At 44.9% G+C, this 20,809-nt stretch overlaps 1 protein-coding gene across 2 annotated transcripts in view; it reads left to right on the top strand.

Annotated features, from left to right (window-relative positions):
* The window catches only part of Clstn2 (calsyntenin 2), a 588,979-nt gene that overhangs the window by 489,563 nt on the left and 78,607 nt on the right, over positions 1–20,809 (top strand). For both annotated transcript variants that reach the window (XM_006511334.4, NM_022319.2), the window contains exons 6-8: positions 1,894–2,079; positions 10,951–11,199; positions 17,386–17,507. In XM_006511334.4, coding sequence (XP_006511397.1) covers positions 1,894–2,079; positions 10,951–11,199; positions 17,386–17,507 — 557 coding nt within the window. The remainder of the gene's footprint in view (positions 1–1,893; positions 2,080–10,950; positions 11,200–17,385; positions 17,508–20,809) is intronic.

Raw genomic sequence — 20,809 nt, 5'->3', positions numbered from 1 at the left:
TTGCCCACTCCCTGGGATCAAACCTCACAACCATGATATACAACTTCTGCTCCTGGCATGCTTTTAATAACCCCTGACAAATGCCACCAATGAACATGGAAGCTCTGAGCTAGGCCCATATTGTGCAGTTATCTAGAGCATGGGTGGGATTTATTACAAGCAGGGATTGGCCCTCCCTCACCAGAAAACCTCGATCAGAACCCCATTTTATGCAGGAATCCATTGACACACTTGACCCTTATCCCAGCTCCGTAAGGCCCATATTAATGTCCTGGCTATACTGATGAGGTGCCTGCAGCTTGGATGTTCTTAGAGCCTGCTTGTGACCTTACAGCCAAACCAAGATCTCAGCTGCTACTACGCCAAGCAGAGCACACCAGTTCTTGACCTTGAGTTCAAAGAAGAACTGTCAATCTAGATGTGCCTTGCCATCCTCCTTCTGATTGGTCAGCACAAACCTTGCTCATCACCTCTCTCTCTCTCTCTCTCTCTCTCTCTCTCTCTCTTTCTCTCTCTCTCTCCTGCATCCATGGTGCTCAAGGCAGGGTGTGGCACATAGAAATACCAAACAAAATAGCTGCTCAGTAAAGGCAGCCATCTGACTGGTCCCTTAGGCTAACTTTCTCCATGTATCTCTTTGACCGATGCCAGTGTCCCACTAGAGACTCATGTACCTCTTGACTGCACACTGACATAAAGTCCCACAAATATAGGAATTCCTAATGCTCTCACAGGTGAGGTCAGGCATTTCCTAGATCTCCATTTCTAGTTGGATATTTCTATATGACATTTCTATATGACAAACTCTTGGGATTTGTCAGCTCATAGCACCCACAGTTTACTTCTTTCACTGACTCCACTCACCCTTCTGCTTTTTAAGTGTGCTTAGGAATGGTTGTACAGCCTCTCAGATGTATCTTTACAGTGTGGAATTGTGCCTGTTTTCAGGGACCATGAATTATCAGTCTTTGGGAGCTTGCTTTGTCTTAAGTGAGTGGCCCTGAAGTTCGATTGCTGCTATTATGTATCAATCAATTCCAGCGCAAACCCAGCGTTTGTTCCCGTTGATTGCTCTGTTCTTCAGTGTTGCCATTTTGATTGTGCTTTTTGCTTCTCTTCAATGCTTTATCACCTCGCAATTATTTTTCCACTGAAAAGCAGTGACAGAATGATCAGCCTTTCTTGAGTGGCAGTTTTGAATGTTTGAGAATCCCTGCGTTCTCCTCTGAAACCTCACATGTACTGTGGAGGGAGGACTATGCTTCCTTTTGTTTTGAATAAAGACACATGCATTCCCCAAAATCATCATACAAGATAAATTGGGGTCAGGGGATGGGGAAAGTCACAACTCTCCAAAATGTCTCCGGTAGTGCACATAAAAGGGAAAGGAGAGCATTGGCATCAGCCGGGCACACCGTTGGTCCCACTTGCCATCCCAGCCTCAGTTCCCACCATTTCACAGTGTCACAGAGACTCCAAGTGTTCCAGGCATCTTTCAAGGTCAAGTGATTTAGTTATTGTAGAACTTGTATGAGATATGATAATGTTTTTCTTTCTCCTTTTTCCGGTGTCTCACTGATGTTTTCGGGTGCTATGGCTCACTCCATTTCGCCCACAATAGTAAAGTGAGAATCAGGTAGATGACCAAGGTGCATATGTATTTGTGTTCTGTATAATCTTCTGTGGCTCAATGCCCAGCCTTCTGGTTCACCTGGTATTTTCTTAAGGTGAGGTGGGAGCTTTAATCCTGCAGATGTAAAATCCCCATTATCCTCAAACTGTTTCACTAATCTATCCGTTGAAATAAATGATTTATTGGAAGGAACTCAGCTTTTCAAAACAAGTGGTCTAGCAGGGCTGACTCTGAATGATTTTATCTTCTTGTTTATTCAGATTGGACCAAAAGGATTGAGTACCAGCCTGGCTCGGGGAGTATGCCCTTGTTCCCCAGCATCCACCTGGAGACATGCGATGGAGCTGTGTCCTCCCTCCAGGTCACTGCGGAGCTGCAGACTAATTACATCGGCAAGGGCTGTGACCGAGAGACCTACTCTGAGAAATCCCTTCAGAAATTATGTGGTAAGCTTTTCCTTTGAGACTCCGTTCAATTAATAGCTTTCAAGTGCTACATGCAAATGAAGTTTATCTAATTATAGCAAAAAGGCCAGCCTTCCCCACCTGCCACAGTCCTCCTGAATGGATATTTGCTTGGGGCTGAAGGGTGAGAAAACTCAGCTTTTTGGCCTCAGATACAACTGGTTCAGAGTCGGTTTGCCAGACTCGTGTGGCTTTAGGCAAGTAGTGTGTGACAGAGCATTCTTCACTGGTAAGACAGGGACTGAATGGCAAATATCAGTTAAAAGTTTCCAGCACAGAGCCAAGTGACACTCAAGGTCTTTCCGGCATGTTCAGGTATAGAGAGCTGCTTTCCCGGGTCCATTATGAAAAATGGTGATAGACAACCTGCAAAAGGGTTTGACCCACCTCCACCAAGCAGCTACACAATTTCCAAGGCCCGGTGCAAATGAAATGGTTAAGAATTTTACTATGGGAACAGCAGAGCAGTAAAGCAAGGGCCTGCAGCTAAACAACTGCTCAGGGTACAGTGGAGCTGAGCCCAGCTGTCCATAGCGGAGCAGCTTCAGAGAGGATGGAGGTGGGCAAATGAAGATATTCATATGTGGAGGTGAAAGGGGAAGGAATTATTAATGGAGAGTGAGAGTGGGCTGCAAGAAAGGAGAAAGGCCAGGAATTACTAGTAGGAAGTGGAGCTGATTAAAGGATACCAGAGAGGATGGCTTGGAAGAGGCCTTTATTGAATACCCACTGTGTGCATCCTGTGACACCCCACATGGGATGTTCCATCTAGTGCTCACGTGTATATGGGAAAGAATATATATCCACACCGCTTTGCAGATGGAAACTTGGAGACTCAAAGTGTGACCATCGTTGAAGTTTGCACAGACAGGAAATATCCGAGATTGGCTTTGAAAACAGGTCTATCTGAAAGGTAGGCTCATAGGTTGACAATTTATCAAAGCCAACCAGGCTCCTAGAGCTGGCGTGTATCTCCCCAGTGACCTGTGAAGGAGAGGCTAAGTACCCTGTGTGGTGGGACCGGCCCACATGCTCCAGCAGCTGACTACTACTGTGTTGGCGACCTCTTCATCTCCCTCAAACGTGCAGTACTTCTCATTTGTTCTCTACAAGAATATCCAGGGACTCACATGCAGCTCTCCAGCTTCACTGTGGGAGCTTAGGAAAAGACTTCTTCCCACAGTGGGCTACATGGGACTGTAACTACGCCTTTTCTAGAGGAAAGTGAGGGCCCTCAGTACAGAGTTTAGCTGTGGTACTTCATGAAGACCTCCTATATTATCTTTGGGATTTTTTTTTCATTTTTCTCACCTGAGGAACCAAGTGAAAATTTCAGAACCAAAATAAACTCCTATTAATCAGCATATTCTGTTCATCATATCATCAGGCTTTCGGGGAAGATCTGTGGGGATGCCTGCTCTTCTGGAACAAGTCAGTAGACTGGGGGGAAACGGTGTTATGAACAACTATTTCAAAAGAGGATATATAGGGATTTACAATGCTCATAGACTGCTCAATTCCTGTCCTTTCCTCTACTTGGTTCACAGAAGTCATCTAAGGTGACATCTTACTTGGAATAAATATCCCTTTCCATTCTCCCTATACTTGGAGTGTCAGCAAACTCAACCTCACATGGCCTCCATGGCTTATATAGTCATTTCCCCGAACTCTGGGTTAGAAGGAAATGATGAATCTGCTTGCTAAAGATCAGAGGGCCCAAGGGCACATGCTGTGACTTGATTTTCAATGTTGCTGGAGAGAGATGGGAGATAGAGAAGGCGCAAAGTGTGTTTTAAGAGAAGAAACAGCAAAGCCAAATTGCATGTGGCATACTAACAGCTCACTCCATCTGGACTGCCAGCCTCGTGGGCTAACTCAGCTGGGGAAGACAGCTTCCCCAGGTGTGCATCATCTGCTTCTGGAAGCTGCCCTGTGAATGAGACAAGCCTGCTTCTCTCTAGCCACCCACCCAGTAGCACTGCCCACTACTCTTATGGGATCCCTGCCCAGTAGCCAAGGTGGACAGATGAGTCAGGTCTCATGTCAGAAGCCGTATTTATGGAGTAGAGTACTGATAAACAGAGCAGAAGCAAAGGGGAGGACATCAGAAGTCAGGCCCCCTGGCATCTAAGGAAAAGGTAGGGTCTGGGTCGTACATAGGCTGTGTGGTGCTGTCTGACTCTTGTAGGCATCCTGGCTCCTGTTGACAGACATTTATCTATGTTTTCAGTAGACGGTAGGCAGGCTTCTTGCTGTATCTCCCAACCAGAGAGCTGCTGTGACACTTTAAACTTGGCATGCACGCATTTTTTTTTTCATCCTACAAATCTTTATTAACTTTAAAGGGAAACAGGGAGAGCAATTAGGATGTTATTACCATAGTCTAAGCAACAGATAATGAGTTCTGAACCAGGGGAGTGGCTGTTGGGATGAATTTAGGACAGTTAAGAGGCAAAATCAGCAAGATTTAATGAGTGGTAAGCTGTTGGAAGGAAGAGAGAAGGAACCCTAAAGTATCAGCGCCAGTGTCTAACTTGATGAACAGGGCACACCCACAACCAGAAACCCAGGAGCAAGGGTACATTTATGGGACATCACTGGCAGGCCCCTGGGCGACATCACCTTCCAGCCTCCTCTCAGTTCTCCTGGGGATCTGCCTTAACCATGGCTCACCTCATGCTGGTCCTTTTGTTCCTTTCCTTGCTTCTCATTCCCAAGCCTTTGCTTTCCTCTCCCAAGCCCCTTCCCTTGGTCACTGGGCCATCTGTCCCTTTGATCAGTTGGATCAAGTCTCATGTTGCTTCTATGGGAGCTGGAGCTCTGCTGCATCCTCTGCGTTCGTGTGGCCGGACAGGGACCCAACCCGACTGGCTTCCAAAGCATGAAAGGGAGTGTGTCCCATTTAAGGGGAAAGTGGGCAGTAGCTGATGCTGGATGGTGTCAGAAGTCACCCGAGCAGACGTGGCAGCACAAGAGACAGACACTGCTTGGCAGACATTTTACTTCCTGAGATTTAAGCATGGAGATGTTTCCTTTATGCCTTGAGACAATATAGTGGAGTCCTCTGGACCTGTGTCTCCTCCAGACTGTATACCAGATACAGGGTAAGCTGATCCATCTTCCAGACTCCACATGAAGCCTGGCTTCTCAGAGGAGATGGCCGGCTGCCCATTACCTTTTCCAACTTCAGGAGTTCAGGGAACAATCTTGTCTCAGGACCAGGCTTTCCAGATGTGAAAAGCCACAGCAGTGTATTGAGGACAAAATGCAAGAGGAAACCCTCAGGGAGACCTCTCAGCCAAATCAAATTTGACATTAACGACAGCCCAAGAAAAGGTTCCCTTCCTTGACCCTATGTCACTACATATTATACGGAATAGAAAAGTACTTTGTGCTGCCTATGCCCTTTGTACAACACAGAGGCCAGGCTGTTCCGGGGGGATCATACGGTTTCTGGCAGCTGGCCACTACTTCCTGAACACAATGCCAAGGGCAGCTGTTTTGTTTGTAAGTTAAGAGTTCCCAGGACAGGTCCTGCTGAAGGAAAGGCCACCGGTGTGTGAGCATGCTTCTAAAATCAAGTGCTTTCCAAGCCAGAGCTGAGTGGATAACCCAACCCTATGTTCTTCTCCAAATTTTTATACTGCTGAGCTGGGGAATTCATTCATACATTAATGACTTCAACAAATGTTTTTGTTTGCGTAAGTGCTGTGTAACTCTTAAAATGATATAGAAGCATCCATAACATAAAATCACCTAATAATTTGGTTTCCTAGGAAGATAGACATATGTTTAAAAAGGAGTGGCAATGAAACATTTAGGAAGTATGAGTTTTTCTATGGGAGCTTTTCAGCTTAGCAGAGCTTGTCCAAAGAATTACTACCAGAGGCTCTGATGCCCTCAGAGTCCTACAAATTAGGGATGTCATCATGGGTAGTGTTCCCTGGGTGACAGTAGGAGCCCTTAGTCTTCTCAAAGCTTTACTCCATAGAGCTTCACGTCAATAGCTTTGGGATCAGATTCATTTACTAATCTGATATGACATCTGTTGAGCACACTCTCTCACCATGGTGGCTCGTGCAGTGAGTCTCTCTCTGAATATGCTGATTTGTTGGAGGCCACTTACACAACTACCATACCACTGCCATCCTTTTAGAGAAGGTTTTTGTCTATAGTGGCATTTCCCAAGGTGTTCAGAAACTAAGTAGGTGTCCATGGCTTCACCCCAGGAGTCTGTCAACCAAAGCCCAGCTTATTTTACCTAGAAATCCAATTTTCCATTTTCAAGGCCTTCAGATCTCAAGCATATAGATGGAAAAAAATGGAAACCATAGTTGCCTACGTCATTTACTTCTATGAATCATTTGGAAGTATGGCCAGGCAGGTTATGCTACAGTAACAAATGATCTCATAATCTCATTGGCTTAAAATACCCAAGGTTTATCATTCCTACCATGTATCCTTCTTGGATTGGACAAGACCCCAGCTAATGGGGTAGCCTTTATCTAGAATATCGTTCATCCCAGGAAAGGTAGAAAAGGTTCATGGTGAACTATGAACTATCACTTAAGATTTCGTTCCTAATATGACACATGTTCCTTGAAACCACATTTCTCTGGTCAGAGCAGGACTTATGGTCAAGCTAATATCATGGGTCAGAGCTGTATGTCGTGCATACATACATTCTTCTAGCACCCAGGCCCTATGGTCCACCAGGCACTTGAAGAGTGCCTTTCTGGATTCTGCCAAGAATCTCTATTCAGAACTGTTCTACCTAGTTAACTGTTCCCTTGGGAAAATTAAAAGGCTTATTAGGTCCCTAAAAGTGGGACCACTTTCATGTGATTAAAAGTTGTGCTCTCATGGCAGTGCTTGGCATGGCTTGGCCATTGCATACACATTTATTGAGATAAAATAAAATCTTCCATGCATCTGCTTAGTACTCACCATGTGTCTCTCTGAGAATACTGAAGAATGAGCCTTGATCTTAGATGATCTTACATGAAGCAGTTCCTCTCTCAAGATTCTCCCACTGATCTCCACCCCACCTATGCCACCCAACTCTGGAGTCTCCGTGCACATCACTCCTGCCACAGTTCCACTTTGGAATACTAGGGGGCACTGCCTATCCATACCTGGGCCAGGTACAGCAGAATAAATACCTAAGTGACCACCATTCCATTTACCTTTTGACCTCTTACATTCTCCTGTGCCCATAAAGCTCTCTCATTCTGTCCTGTCTCTATGTGCTGCTCAGAACAGCTTCATCACCCTAATAGAACCCAGGGACTTGAAATCAAATGGCGTTGCTAGTTTGGAGTACCTAACACTGAGGCAACAGCTGCAATGTACCAGAAGAACAGGAATTCTTAGCATCTAGTGGCTCCAGGGACTGTCACAGAGAACTCCAAAGAAGCAGCGTAAGCATACTTGGATGTGCAAATGCTGCCATACCATGTCTACAAGTGACATGTCTTGTTTTCCCACAGCTTTCCCATGGGATCCTTTAGGAAGAAGAGATGAGAGAACTTTGGGTGGAAGTGAATCCTCCTCAGATTGTTTAAGTGTGACAAGAAATACATTCAATCTGTTAAGTCCGTGAAAGTCTGTACCATCTGGTTATATGTCTCGTGTTCTCCAGCAGCAACATCTGCAGGACAGGGAAGAGGGGCTGCCATTTCCCTCCACAGAAGATACTGGCGTGCCAAGCGGCCTCAGTGTGCCTCTCTGGGAGCAGACACATGTATAGAGACTAGGTATCCCATAGGACTGGGATGGTCATCTTAGCTGACTGGTCTTTGGATCATCTGTATGTCACAGCTGCACCTGTCTCTTGTTAGTCCGCCTGGGTTCTCTTAGCCTGGGGTCTCTTACCTGTCAACCAGAAACTTAGTGGTAGTCACCACACAACCATATAGCAACAGAACATGCAAGGTAGCTCAGTAATTCTGGTTTGGTGTCTACTCAGGGTCTCATAGAAAGATCCTTGGGATATAAGAAAGTAAAAGTTCTGTGATATAAAAAAGGATATAAAAAGTTCTGTGGATCCCACCTCTGACTACAGAGCACCCCTGTTCCAGGTTAGCTTACTCTGCAACCAGTTTTCTTCCCAAACACCTTTCATGCCAACCCCACTTTCATGCCATAGTAGTCTTTGCTCTATGCTTCTCTCCAAATCTGTTTTGGAAAAACTTGTCACTTAACATCTCCACTTGTCTAAATTATTAAGTTCAATTCTCCAGGCACAGTAAGACTCTTAACCAATAGAGGGAGCCTTGTATGATAATTCCCAGCCCTCCCAAGCCTTTCTCTGGGTCTTGTGTGTGCCACCCTGGCTACTCCGTTGATGGCATAAGACACCATATGTGTCCCTCTGCACTGTTCTTGGATAAACCTTATTGACTTCTCCGGGATTCTAAATGGTCAGCCTGTATTTTTGCAGATAACACAAGTTTCAATAGCCAAGAATGTGTGCCTTAGTCATTGGTTGTCTTCATGCTGCACAAATCCCAGATCTAATGCCATTATCAGTAAAAGAAACTGTTGTGATAGGATTCTGTGAGTGATGGAAAAAATGAACTTTTTGATATTCCACAAATCTCTCATTCCCAAATGACCCACTAATCTCTCCCTGATACCACCTTGACTGATGTCTTTTTAACCAATATATATGGAGACTGCAGTCCAAGGAAGGTAAAATAGTAGTGTAAACTTGTTTTTTTAGATAAGTGGTATATTCAGGGGGGAGAGGCATTGTGGTGTGAGAATAACTAAAAACTGTGAGGCATGGCCAAGAGGCAGGATGGTCACCTGAGCACTGAAAATTTCCAGAGCCACCTGCTGTCTGTCCTTTCTTCCTCCTTTCCTCCATTTTTTACATTGTTCCTTTATTCTGTTATATGTATGTTGTATTGTATGTATGTTGTGTTATGTGTATGTGTGGTGTATACACTCATTAGAGTATATGTATATACATGAACACTTAGATATGTGTGTGTGTGTGTGTGTGTGTGTGTGTGTGTGTGTGTGTATGTATGTGTTCTGGAGACCTTAACTTTATGTTTGTGAGGCAGGCACTTTACTGATTGAGTCATCTCCCAGCCTCTACCAGAGCATCTTAGGAGGGACACTGGAAAAGAGGAAGGGCAGCTGTAAATAGGAACTGAGTACCAATTATGTGTCAAGTGCAATAACAGGCAACATCCCTAGAAAACCCCCATGTGACTCATGCCATCAATTCTGCGCACAGCTCCCACAGAGAATAATGAATGGAAAGCCTACATCCCCCACCAGAAGGATGGGCCTTCTGGAGGCCCTTTCAGGATGAACTTAATGCAGTGCTAAGCGGAGCATCTGTGCTCAAAGGAATCACATGTTCCCTGTCTATTCTAGTCTTTCACTCCAAACCAATGAACATGTGCCTGACAGTCCTTTCCAAAGCCAAAGGGAAGTCTGGCAAGGATGAACATTATAAAGAAGTGTATTGGTTTCCAGCATGGTACCTTTCTGAGGACTTTTCACTGAAGGATACTTTTTGTGACAGCTGACCTTGAAGCCCAAACCCTAGATGAGATGACTTTGTGCTCTACAGATGGCCAAAGGCCAATGACCCAATGAACATGAGACAGTGCACATGCCCCGCCATCCTTTAGAGCATCAGCTCTGTACCACCATCACAACATTTACATGACTGGTGAGTGTCCTGCCAGGAGATAGCCCCATGCGCAGCCCTGGCAAAGCTTGCATTCCCCAATCCTTTAAATGTGAACATTGCAGGAGGCTCCCAACCTAATGGATAGGATGCTGCTCAATAAAATGAATGAGGGCCCAAGAGTCCTCCCAGAAGCAGTCTAGATTTTCCTGACAAACCAGCTGTTTCCTCTCCTCAACCCACCTTCCACAAAGATATCCTGTGACTGTCTCAAAATACTAACCTTCCCTTATAGGTCTAGTCTTGATGTTTTGGGGAAAGCCCTCCTGTTCTACCCTGGAATGGTAGTGATAGCAAAACAAAAAAAAAATTACAATAATGGTAATGATAAAATTATAGCACACACCAAGTGAGCACTCAATATTGCATGAAGCTGTAAGTTTGAATACATGATCTCATCCCGCCCCCCCCCCACACTGAGGAAGGGAATCCAGTCAGAGAGATTGATGTGTTCCCAGTCACAGAGCTGCCGAGTCAAGCTGCCAGGTGTCAAATTCAAGTGGTGCCAACTTCAGAGCCCCTGTTCTCAAGCACTGTGCCATTTGGCTTCAGCAAATGGTTGTGGGAAAATGTCATGTATACAAAGTGGCTTACACACCTTCTCTCTAGATGAGAGCCTAGAATTTTCCTCAGTCTTAACCCTGATCATACTGTATTGTCTCATAGATTCTTTACGGCAATGAGTATCTTATTTGTCTTCATGTGGCCAGAACTCAGAAAGGGTCATGGCATAGGGTTGATGCTCCCTAAATGACTGGCAGGTTAGTTGATTGATGGGTACATGAAGGAATCCATTCACCCAAACAAAGCCCTGGCTGTCTGCAGGAAACCAAGCTACTAAAAGCCCCAGTGGTTCTCCCAACTCTTGAGGCTCCTCTCACACCTTTCCCTTGTGTGGTAGTTGTACCTGCCTGGACATATGTGTCACTTTTATCTGCATACCAATGTATGTCTGAACAGACCAGGATCAAGTCAGAGGTTTGAATGATATTGGACTCTTTCCTGAGCCACCTAGGTCAGGAGTAGGCACAGACCTCAGTAAGTACACTCTCTCCACTCTGACACACAAAGAGAAGTCAGAAGGTGAACCCACTGCCATCCTTGAGGAATAACCACTGTGCTTCCATCTCTTCCCCTTGCAGGCGCATCCTCGGGTATCATCGATCTCTTGCCGTCCCCTAGCGCAGCTACCAACTGGACTGCGGGGCTGCTGGTGGACAGCAGTGAGATGATCTTCAAGTTTGACGGCAGGCAGGGTGCCAAGATCCCTGATGGGATCGTGCCCAAGAACCTGACGGACCAGTTCACCATCACCATGTGGATGAAACATGGCCCCAGCCCCGGCGTGAGAGCCGAGAAGGAAACTATCCTCTGTAACTCAGATAAAACTGGTGAGTCTGAAACTGTAAGCCTGTCCTGATTAAATGTTTTCCTTCGTAAGAGTTGCCATGCTCATGGCATCTTTTCATGGCAATAAAACCCTAACTAAGACATTGTCTAATTATTTTCAAAAGCTGTCTTTGAATAAAAGGATCTTGTCATCTTAGAGATGTATTGCTGTATTTTGAAAAGGGAGAGTGGAAGCTAACAGGTGCTGCACGTTTCTCTCATGCCAGGCCTGCACAAGGATCTTTGGGGATTGACCAAACCCGTCACTTACAGCTGGGTGGCCTTGTTATAGTATTCTCTTCCTTAGAGTTGTTTTTGCTGATTAAGTAACTTAAACATACAGGAAGCTCTCAAAATAGCGCTGGGCACGTAGAATGCATCGTTGGTATCTGCTACACCTTTTCTGAACCTTTATAAGGAATTTTATGAGTACACAGTTGTGAGAACATCCACTGAGAGGCCACGCATCTTCCCAAGTAGCTACGCAACCAATAAACAGCAGAACATAAAGGTCAGTTTATGTACTACTGAGTCACATCTTATGCATTTATCACTGTGCCTCCGTGAACACACATACACACACACACACATACAAACAGGTGTCTTGAAATCTTTTGCAAAATTTTCAACTCTACCTTTAATTGTGATTCCAGTCTCCCATTGCAAATGTAACTTTTGTTAAAATATTCAAATAAGTCAGTGTTGCTAACTGTAAGACAGTGCAGAGGGTACCAGCGGCTCAGTGCCTGGTGTCAGACAGCCCGAGTCCTCAGCTCAACGAGATGGCTGCTTACGTGTGACCCTTGAGGAGTTATTAAGCTCCATGGGCCTCAATTTCCCCATATGCCAAATGGAGGAAGTAAGCATGAAATAGCATACGAAATCATTTAAATCAGATACAGATCATCAGTTGGGGTGGTATCATTGGCACCGTCATTGCTATTACTGTTTCTGGGTTTATTCCATTTCATGCCATTTTCATGCCACATGTCCTCCATATTTTCCATCCCACTTGATCCCTGTAGAGTATGTTAATTACTTTTCTTCTAGACAGACACTAAGCCAGGGTTGTCTGGCTTTCACCTACTCACATGACTGGTCTTATGTAGAAGGAGGCAGCACTAGAAATAGCTTTTCTCCAGACCTTCATGCAGGGAGGATGTTATGGACATGAGGTGACACAGAGCTTGGGGCTTGGCTTCATGGCCTGGTCCCAGCAATACCGAGTGGCTGCACTGAACATCCTGACTTTAGAGTCCATGGCACACTAAGGCCACAGCTTAGGGTGATGCAAATATGAGGCAGCTGATCAAGACCTAGCAGTCACAGATACTGTCTCTTGAATGTGTGTCAAGCACTCTCCCAGGAGGGCTTGAATCTGAAACAGAAGGGTTAGAGCCATGGGCAAGAACAACACCACTCCCTAGAACAGTGTTGTGTCTAGAACCTCTTATTGCATATCCTGGAGCCAGACTCTTAGAATAGAAGCACTACTGGTTATAAGAATAAACCAGCAAAGCTTTATAAAGTATACGTGCCAGGGCCTCATCCTAGATACACAGGCCAGTACCTCAGGGGACTCTACAGGGCAGCCTTGTCTGCAGTCTGCAGTAATGTCTTCCATTCACAGTGGCTCACCATCAGGAGGCTCGGAACCTCAGAGCTGCAATGTTCTTCAAGGTTCTACAAGGTGCCTCAGCTCTGCCCTCACAAGAAATCATACCTTAACAGTTAGCTTGAGATTGGCACAGAGGGCAGGAGACATGATATAGTGGAAAACAGCGCTTGTTACTAAGGGTTTGATGTCTGGAACCCACATCATAGAAAGAGAGAACCAATTCCTGCAAAGTTTTCCCTGACCTCCACAAGGACAAGGTTGTACTCATGTGCACAAACATGTATGTAGACATTAATATATACATATGCACGTATACACACACATGCATGTGCATACACACACATGCACATTCATACACACACACATACACACACATGCACATGCATACACACATCATAAATACATATTTAAAAAACGATTGTTACAGCAAAAATGGAAAAGGTCTGGTCTAACTTAGCTCCTGGCACAGAAAGTAATATAAATGCAAAAGATTAGGGCTTAATGAAGGCCTGATTTAGACTTTTATCTCATATCAGAAAGTCTTTCCAGGGGAAAAGTGATAGATGCTGCAGCAGAAATGGAAAAAGCACAAATAAGTATCAAAATACACAAACCACCTAAAATCCAAACACTTGGAGGGATGTCTGGTAAAGTTCTGTACACTTCATTGTTTGTTTGTTGGTTTGTTTGTTTTTATTAGGTATTTTCCTCATTTACATTTCCAATGCTATCCCAAAAGTCCGCCATACCCTCCCCCCCACTCCCCTACCCACCCACTCCCACTTTTTGGCCCTGGCGTTCCTGTACTGGGGCATATAAAGTTTGCAAGTCCAATGGACCTCTCTTTCCAGTGATGGCCGACTAGGCCATCTTTTGATACATACGCAGCTAGAGACACGAGCTCCGGGGTACTGGTTAGTTCATATTGTTGTTCCACCTATAGGGTTGCAGACCCCTTTAGCTCCTTGGGTGCTTTCTCTAGCTCCTCCATTGGGGGCCCTGTGATCCATCCAGTAGCTGACTGTGAGCATCCACTTATTGTACACTTCATTTAAATGTTACTTTTATTTCTATAAATAAGTGGAGTGCCTTCCCATTTCAATCTATTTTAATAATACATATGGGATTATTGTGCTGTGAATAACTACACTCAGGACATGTGTCCCTGTGATAAGAGTATCCTGTTTTGGAGGGGTGTTCATGACAAAATGTCACATGGCCCACACCGGCCTTGAACTTCTGAGCCTCCTGACCCCACATCTCAAGTACTAGGATTGCAAGCATGCTCCACCATGCCTGGATGATGAAATAGCCTTTGGAAACTAAATTACGTGCCAGTTTAAAACTCTGCCATGTGGATTTATCATACTTTATGTAATGGCCTCTTTTGTCGGCTACTTAGAGTGTCTCCTTTTAAAGACAAATAAAACAGAGCCTTAGTGAGCCTTCTGGAATGCAACCTTCACACATTTCTGATTGTTCCCTGGCTGGAAGTTGAATTACTAAGTCATAGAATCTAAATATTGAGAATTTTTAAGTGAAAATGATGAAATTGGCCTTCATGGGCATCACATTGCTTTCTGTTTGGTGCACTGAACAACAAAACACAGTAATGGTGGTCCATTATGAAGTCCTCTATAAATAGTTGGAGATCTCCTCTGTTTAGTCAGCAAAGGCTCACTGAGGAAAAAAGAGAGACGCTTAAGCCACCATTGCCGTTATCACCAGTAAAGCTCTTGGTGGCTGCCACTCTCTTGTGGGTCTCCTCATTCATTGTCTAGTGGTGAGTGTGGAGGAAAAAGCTCTGTCTGGTCCAGATATGCTGAGACAAGAATCCTTGCATTGTTTACTTAGCCATCAAAGAGAAAGAACCAGTGTTGAGTGCAGAGGCTTTTATTGACAAAACCAGCAGGTTGTGTGTGTCGCCTCTAATCACTACCTTCCACTTGCTGAAACTTGGTCACAGGGCCTTCACCCAGCCCCGGAGAGGCTGTGAAATGCAATTAACTATATACTGGGAGCAAAGGAAGCAGGACTTGGTGCACATGGAGCAATGACTCTGCCACAAGGGACGCATGGCCTTTGCTGGCCTTTGTCTCTATTCTCTCTGCTGGCCTCATTCTCTATGAGAATCATGCTATTGCCTGTTACCACCCACAATTCCTTCCCAGCTCCTGCCAGCTCCTTATAATCCCTTCATACTCACAAGATCCCTTCCTTTTCGAGTACAGTTGCCCTTCTCATTTTGAGTTCAGCTTGAAAGAGTGAATGATAAGTAGACATACATTGCATTTGACATTTCCTGCAGGGAATTCTAAGATGGGGTTGGGGGGCAACCTGGCCTAGCCCTGACAGAGCATCAGCCTGATAGTGAGTACTACAATGGCTCTCCAGCCTATGGGAAAACAAGGATGTGTCCACAGCTCTGGAGTGACTAGAAATTGCTCAGAAGGATTGCAACTGTAAGAACAGGAGGGAACCCTGCTCCCTGCTGCCCGTTGGCTGACCAGGAGATGCTGCTGGTTGTGTGTTGATCCATCGGTCTTCAGCAGTGAGGCAGAGGGAAAGGGCCTAGGCTGAAAGATACTCTAGCAAAGGAAGTCTGTTCTTCCACTCTTCTTGGTCCACCTCTTCACCCTAGTTGATTATAAATAAGGCTAATAAAGTCTTCCTTCCTTCCTTTTCCTAACACTTCTTAACAGAAACCTAGAAAATTACTTACACAATCATGAAGGGGCAAGAAGTATTTAGCAGAGGCCATGTGGGCAAAAGAATGACCCCCTCTGTTGACCTTGAACCAATTCCTGTGTTGGAAGAATTGGCAGTAATCTATTTAGTCAGAGCCAATCAAGGTTTATCTTTAGAGATGAAGCCAGTATTGACCTCATAGCAAGGTCATAACCGGGCCAGAAGAGTTTTGCCAGTCCAGAGGCTAAGAGTGGCCATCCACACACTGGGCACATGGAGTGACTGCCCATCCTCTCCCTTGCCATTTTTGCATTGGGTTCTGGAGAATGCTGGTGCTTGGGTGGAACCAGCCTCTGACATGGCTGTCTGTGATGCTGTAGTCCCCAGGCACAGCAATGGCCTTTATAATAACCGACAGCCACTGAGCATCTGTTCCAGCCAGCTGCTTTGCACACATTTCCTCATTGTGGCAATTAAGATTCTATCCATTACAGAGATGGAAAGTCCAGATCAAATGGTATCAGATAACTAAAAAAGAAATCAAATGAATGCAGAGAATATAGACTTCCTTGTACCAGAAAACTCCTAGATCTATGATGGCTTTGTGGTCATCTTACAGGTAAAGTGTGATCAAGATCCACGTCCCTGTTCTCTGCATTTTCTCAGATCTGTGTCTATGCATGTATCAGTTTAAGATGAGCAGATAAGGGTGCAGCTGCTGCAGACCTCTGGTTATACACTGCACTGCCCCAAAGGAAAGAAGGCATCCCACAGGTTCATGTTCTGCTGGCACCTATCCCAGGACTGCTTAGGAAACTACTAACCATTGGCCTAGACCAAGTCTTCCCTGCCAGTTCTCAGCAGAGACCATGTTCTCTGACCTTGGGCAGGCATCTTGAACCAATTCCTGTGTTGGAAGAGTTGGCAGGAGTCTATTTAGTCAGAGCCAGCCAAGGCTCATCTTTAGAGATGAGGCCAATGTTGACCTCATAGCAAGGTTAATATGAAGGTATAGGAATCAGGCACAGTATTCCAGCCCTAGGTTACCTTAAGCTAGCCCACTCCCTGCCCTAATGCAGGTCTCAATGGATGGCTATGCTTATCCCCGTGCATGGCCATGAACTCATTTACCCACCTATAACACACATGCCTCCTAGTAAATTTCTCTGGAGTTCTACAGCCAAGTCCAGCATGACTTCTCTATGTGCTGGTACAGAACAGCTCCTTTCTTGCCAGTTGGTATTGTCCTGTGGCTCTAAGTGTCATGGCTAAAACCATGTCATACGATTTCCTAAGCAAGTAAGAAAGCCTTTCTATCAGAGGAAGAAAAGGTTCCGTTGATTGATGGCCGTGCCTGGGGAGGGGGTTATTATTCATCGCTTTGAAGAGCCACACAGTTATGTCTAATGTTGGAAAATCAATTTGTCTCCTCCTAGCAGCTAAAAGCAAGGCTTCCCCTCTTAGCATAGATTAAGGAGACAAAAGAGATGTGTTTTGTGGTCACTGTGTCAAGACTGACAAAATAAAACAAATCCCAGAACTCCAGGAGAAAGCAGCCATGCTGTAGAGCCCAGAGATGCTGATGTGATTGGCAGAGAGCCCCGTAAGTACACACAACGAAGCTTTCACTGGGCTCTGATGGAGTATGACTTGGCCCAGGGTTTAAAGGCAAGGTCTCAGAAGTTTTGCTATGGGGCCTACCAGAGGTTGTTCTACTGCAGTGTCTTCCCCCAAATATGTTCTAGAAAATTCATCAGAACCACTTATAGATGGGAAAATAAGAGAGACTATTTCTTTGTTTTTCTGAACTGTACCTAGCAACTCTTTGGTGGAACCAGACAGAAAGATTCTCTTGTGCTTCAATCCCATTTCTGCCTTTCAGAAATGAACCGGCATCACTATGCCCTGTATGTGCACAACTGCCGCCTCGTCTTCCTCCTGCGGAAGGACTTTGACCAGGCAGACACCTTTCGCCCTGCAGAGTTTCACTGGAAGCTGGACCAGGTAAGGCTCTCAGGGGCATGCCTTCTCCTTTGCAGAGACCACCAGTTTGCTCTCAGGGGAGTGGCAGTGGGTTGGCTCTCCAGGACTGCTCAGTTTCTTGGTTTTAGAAAATTCAGTTCAAGAAGGCAGATAGGTCAGGGTAAAAACTGAAAGCCAGTAGTGGGGGAAAGTGTGCTAGCTGAGATGCCACAGGATCAGAGGACCTGTGGACCATTGTACCTGCATATGCTATGCTCACTCCTTGTTGAGCCCACGGGAAGATGTTTATCCTGCCCCCCCCCTCTCCCGACCTGCTGAAGATCTTTGTTGATAGATATATCTTTGGTCTTTGTGTCAGTGAGCATCATGTCTGCCCTTTGATGCTTTCCTCCTTTGGGTGCCAGTATGACTTGCTTTTGGTGACAGGCAATTGAGAACAGGGACAAGAGGACTTTGAAAAAAAAAAAAAAGCCATGACAGAGCATTGTTAACAGTGTCTGCATTTCTGAAGTGGAAAACCTGACTCATCGGAGCTTTATGGCTTGATCACAGGGGCTGGTACATCACACTTCTCCATGACAAAGCTGTGTCTGGGTTGAGTCCAGAGCTTTGTAGTGTGTGTTCCTGAGGGTGGTACCAGAAACCACTCATTTGTGGGGAAGGACACTGCACGGCGAGGAAGCAAGACTGATATGGCCTTCACTTAGAGATGAAACTGGGCAGAGTTTCCTTTTTTAAAAAAAAATAGTATTAATTCAGCAAAAGAGAGAATGCCAATAGGCAGGAATAAGACGTCACCTAACAATGCTCGTTTTATAGTCCCCAATGAGTTAGGTCTCAACCTCTTATTTTGTTCTTCTGTGACCTACAGACCTATTTTCTCTCTTGTGTGCCCACTGTATGTAATGCTACCTTGTCCTTTCTGATGCTGAGTGTTTCATAATCCTGCGTTTTCTGTCTCCTATTACTCTGCCTCTTCCCCATCCTCTCCTGAACACCCCTACCCTTCAGCTCCCAGTAGGACTGACCTCAGCAAGAACTTACTCATATGGAAACGTTAGTGATGGCTGCCCCTTCCATCCTCACAAACGCTCACATGTATGTTCGGTGTAACCCAGGTATCTCAACCCAAGGACTCTCCTCTTATGGAATCTGTGCAGTGTGTGAAAAGCAAAGATGTTGTGCTCAGGAGACAGAGTGGGGAGCCAGTGCCAACTGTCTGGCCTGATCCTAGGAAATGCAAACCCTGCTGGATCCTGGGTGGCTGAAAAGACAGCATATGTGTTCATCTGCATTTCTTTGTGTTAGGAATTCTGGGGCATGTAGGAGTGGTAAAACGTTGACATTGTTTATATGATTTCTCAGCAACCTCCCAGCTATGTCCTGAAGTGCCAGATGGCTTTTATGGGATATTTTAAAATATATAATACAAATTGAAGTGAATTAAAATAAATTCCATATTGTGAGGGGTTCTTTAATAAGAACTTCGCCATACTGGTGGAGATAATTATAGATACCCAGAGGCATTTTCTGAGATGGGATTGAGAAGGAAGGATACAAGCAAATGAAGTTGCAGGGTTTGAAATTAAAAATAGACAAGGAAGGAATCCTGGTCGTATAGATAAATATATAGTGCATGTAGCAATTCTGAGAGCCATGCATTTAAAGAGGAACTGAGTCACTGAGCAATGCCCTGGTCCCAGGGATGTTCCTTTGGTTATTTTTGTTTTGTTTTGTTTTGTTGAGCCTGCTCTGTAGCAGGCAGGCTGCATATATGAGACCATTCCCAGCCCTGCCACAGGCTTTCCATGGGGCCTTCCCGGCAGGAGACTCCAGCCCCAGTGACTTGCCTATGGCCCACAGCAAGCCATGGCCAGCACCTATCCTTTCTCTCATGCTACTCCTTTGGTGAGCATGCTGACTTAAAATGTAAAATCTATTCATTCATAGACAGAAATTACATCTATTATACAAAATATTTGTAGCTTTTATAGAACCCTACAAGCTAACAGCTCTTTAATTGTAGTAAGCTCTGTATTCGTCTGTGTCTAACCTTGTGCAGGCTACCTTAACAAAATACCCTGGGCTGCATGGCTTAAGGGAAAGATGTTTACTTTCACATAGCCAATAAGGTTGGGAAATGCAAGGTCAAAGCGCTTGTTAATACATGATCTAATGAGATCTGTTTTCCTGGATACAGAGGGCTTCCTTTACCTGCTTTGTCCTCAATTCCAGAAATAGAAAGATGGTACCCTCATGTCTGCTCCTCCTTCCCTGCTAGATGAAGTCCCAAGTCTCACTCCCTCATTTTATTTCTGTTGCCTGCCCTGGGTCATAACTTCAAATATACCTGGGATTTAGTATTTCATACTGTGAGCTTGGGGAGGACAGAAGTCAGTCTGCAGCATTTCTATACTAACCTTGTGAAAGTCTGTACTAAGTCTTGTGAAAGTCAGAGGACTTCTTGCTATCAGACATCCTAGCTCATAGGGATAGTTGGCAGGGGAAGGAAGGAGGCTGTAGTGAGGAGGGCACAGGAACTCTCCACAGTGCTCACACTGCCAACCCAGTAGTGTGTATAGGCCAGCCCACGGAACCACCTTCTTTTTGTCCTCAGCTCCCTGTTATAGGAGAACCTTACCTGAAGTTTCTCTCATGTAAACTAAATGATGCTCAAAACATACAGACCTGATGAAGCTTCTCGACCAGGAACTACCCTGGCACATCTCCTGCCCCTTGTTTGTCAGACTCGTCATGACTCTTTCTGCACTGCCATCACATGGTTATCCCTCCCATCTGCTTCCTTAGTGCCAAGCTCCTGGAAGAAGGGTGGTGTCTTCCTCAGGCCCAGCTATACAGAGTATGGCATAGCTCCAAGTACATAAGATAGTCCAGATAAAATGTCTGCATAACAGTGAAGGGATGTGGAGGGAGAGACAGTAAGGCCAGAAGAAGGGGAAGAAAGAGAGAGATGGAGAGAAGAAAAATCAAGATATCTAAAAACAAACAAACAAAACAAAACAAAACAAAACAAAACTTCTGGTGATGAATTGAAAATTTTGTTCACTTCACTGGTCATTAAAAATTGTTTAATTTTGCCATTGTTTTCTTTACTCTCTGATTCTTAAATCAGTGTTTATCTCTTATCTTTTTAGCTTATTTCAAATATCCAGTTGGATTAGCCACTAGTGAGTCTATAGATGGCCTTTGCCAAAACGTATTCAAACTGGTCTAATATGGTGTGTGTAACTAAACTCCTGGCCTAAATATTGATTCTAATGCCTACTGGGCCTTTTTTATTTCTGCTCTAAGTGGCTTATTCT

This window comes from Mus musculus, chromosome 9 (genome assembly GCF_000001635.26).
Source record: "Mus musculus strain C57BL/6J chromosome 9, GRCm38.p6 C57BL/6J".
Classification (NCBI taxonomy): domain Eukaryota; kingdom Metazoa; phylum Chordata; class Mammalia; order Rodentia; family Muridae; genus Mus; species Mus musculus.
Note: the sequence above shows the minus strand (reverse complement) of the source record. Positions and strands in the feature narration are given on the sequence as shown.